Source organism: Trichinella spiralis (assembly GCF_000181795.1).
Source record: "Trichinella spiralis strain ISS 195 chromosome Unknown Scfld4092, whole genome shotgun sequence".
NCBI lineage: Eukaryota > Metazoa > Nematoda > Enoplea > Trichinellida > Trichinellidae > Trichinella > Trichinella spiralis.
Genome location: NW_003531031.1, coordinates 1 through 1,018, shown reverse-complemented (window position 1 = coordinate 1,018; position 1,018 = coordinate 1). Strand labels below are relative to the sequence as shown.

The 1,018-nt window shown below is 36.1% G+C and overlaps 1 protein-coding gene across 1 annotated transcript; it reads right to left on the bottom strand.

Moving 5' to 3' along the window:
• Positions 1–276: 276 nt before the first annotated feature.
• Positions 277–843, bottom strand: Tsp_14418 (putative ATP synthase F1, delta subunit). The gene is made up of 3 exons (XM_003367538.1): positions 748–843; positions 563–618; positions 277–460 (listed from the first exon to the last, which is right to left on the bottom strand). Exons 1-3 carry the CDS (start codon positions 841–843, stop codon positions 277–279), a joined length of 336 nt encoding a protein of 111 aa, XP_003367586.1.
• Positions 844–1,018: the final 175 nt, after the last annotated feature.

Here is a 1,018-nt window from a genome sequence, read left to right as displayed (position 1 = left end):
AACATGGGTCTAAAAGAAGTTGCAAATTTTATATTAAATTTTGAAGAGAAAAACATTTTTTTCCATTTTAACAAGGTTTAGTAAATTGAAAATAACAAATAACTTGATTTCCATGGGAGAGATGGGCTCGCCAATCAAAGCAATTTTACTTTCAATATCTACGTCAATCTCTGCGCGTGGTGAACTTTTCCACCTGCAATGAAATCAACATCCATCTCTATATACGTACATACATGTATATACACCCGTGAAATAAATCACAAATCGATCAGTCAGTCAAAACGTACTATTCTCGTCGGCTTGTAGACGTTTACGCAATTCTTCGACACAAGAGCTGTCCCAGATGCGTTCCCCAAGCGTGCGATCATGCTCTTGATCCAGCACAGCCAAATGATCAGCAATCAACTGCTTTTCCTTTTCAAGTTTCAAACTTTCTGCTTTCTCTGGTCCAAAGACTGCGCTTGTCGTTTATATACCCCTGTCTCGAACTATAAAACCCATGCAATTTTAGCTGTTTCGTAAAATTATATTCCAAATACCAAAACGGCAAATACACAAAAACAATATTTCAAAATCCACAGACAATTTCAATTTGTTGCTGCTATCGAGAGCTTTAATCTGAACTTTAAAATCACCAACAACTTCTATATACGAATCAAGGAAAAAATGAACAGTAGCTCATTTTAAATAATATTTAAAGCAAAAATAACATTTCAAAAATCCAATCATTCAATCAACCATATTTACCGAGATTTTTTCCAAAGTAACTACATAATCTCCAACTGCATCTGCTTCAGCGACGTGACTCCACAGTACGTCAACTTCGTCAAGAAGCCTACGCATTTTTTCAGCATCATCCGAATTCTCCTAAATCTACACGCACACAGCCACACACATAGCTGAATTGCATTATCTAAGAAATTCATCATTTGAAAATGCTCAACTTGTCGCAACAATTCGTCATACTCAGCGGCCATTTCATCACGAGCTAAATACAGTGAATGACTGAACTGAATTT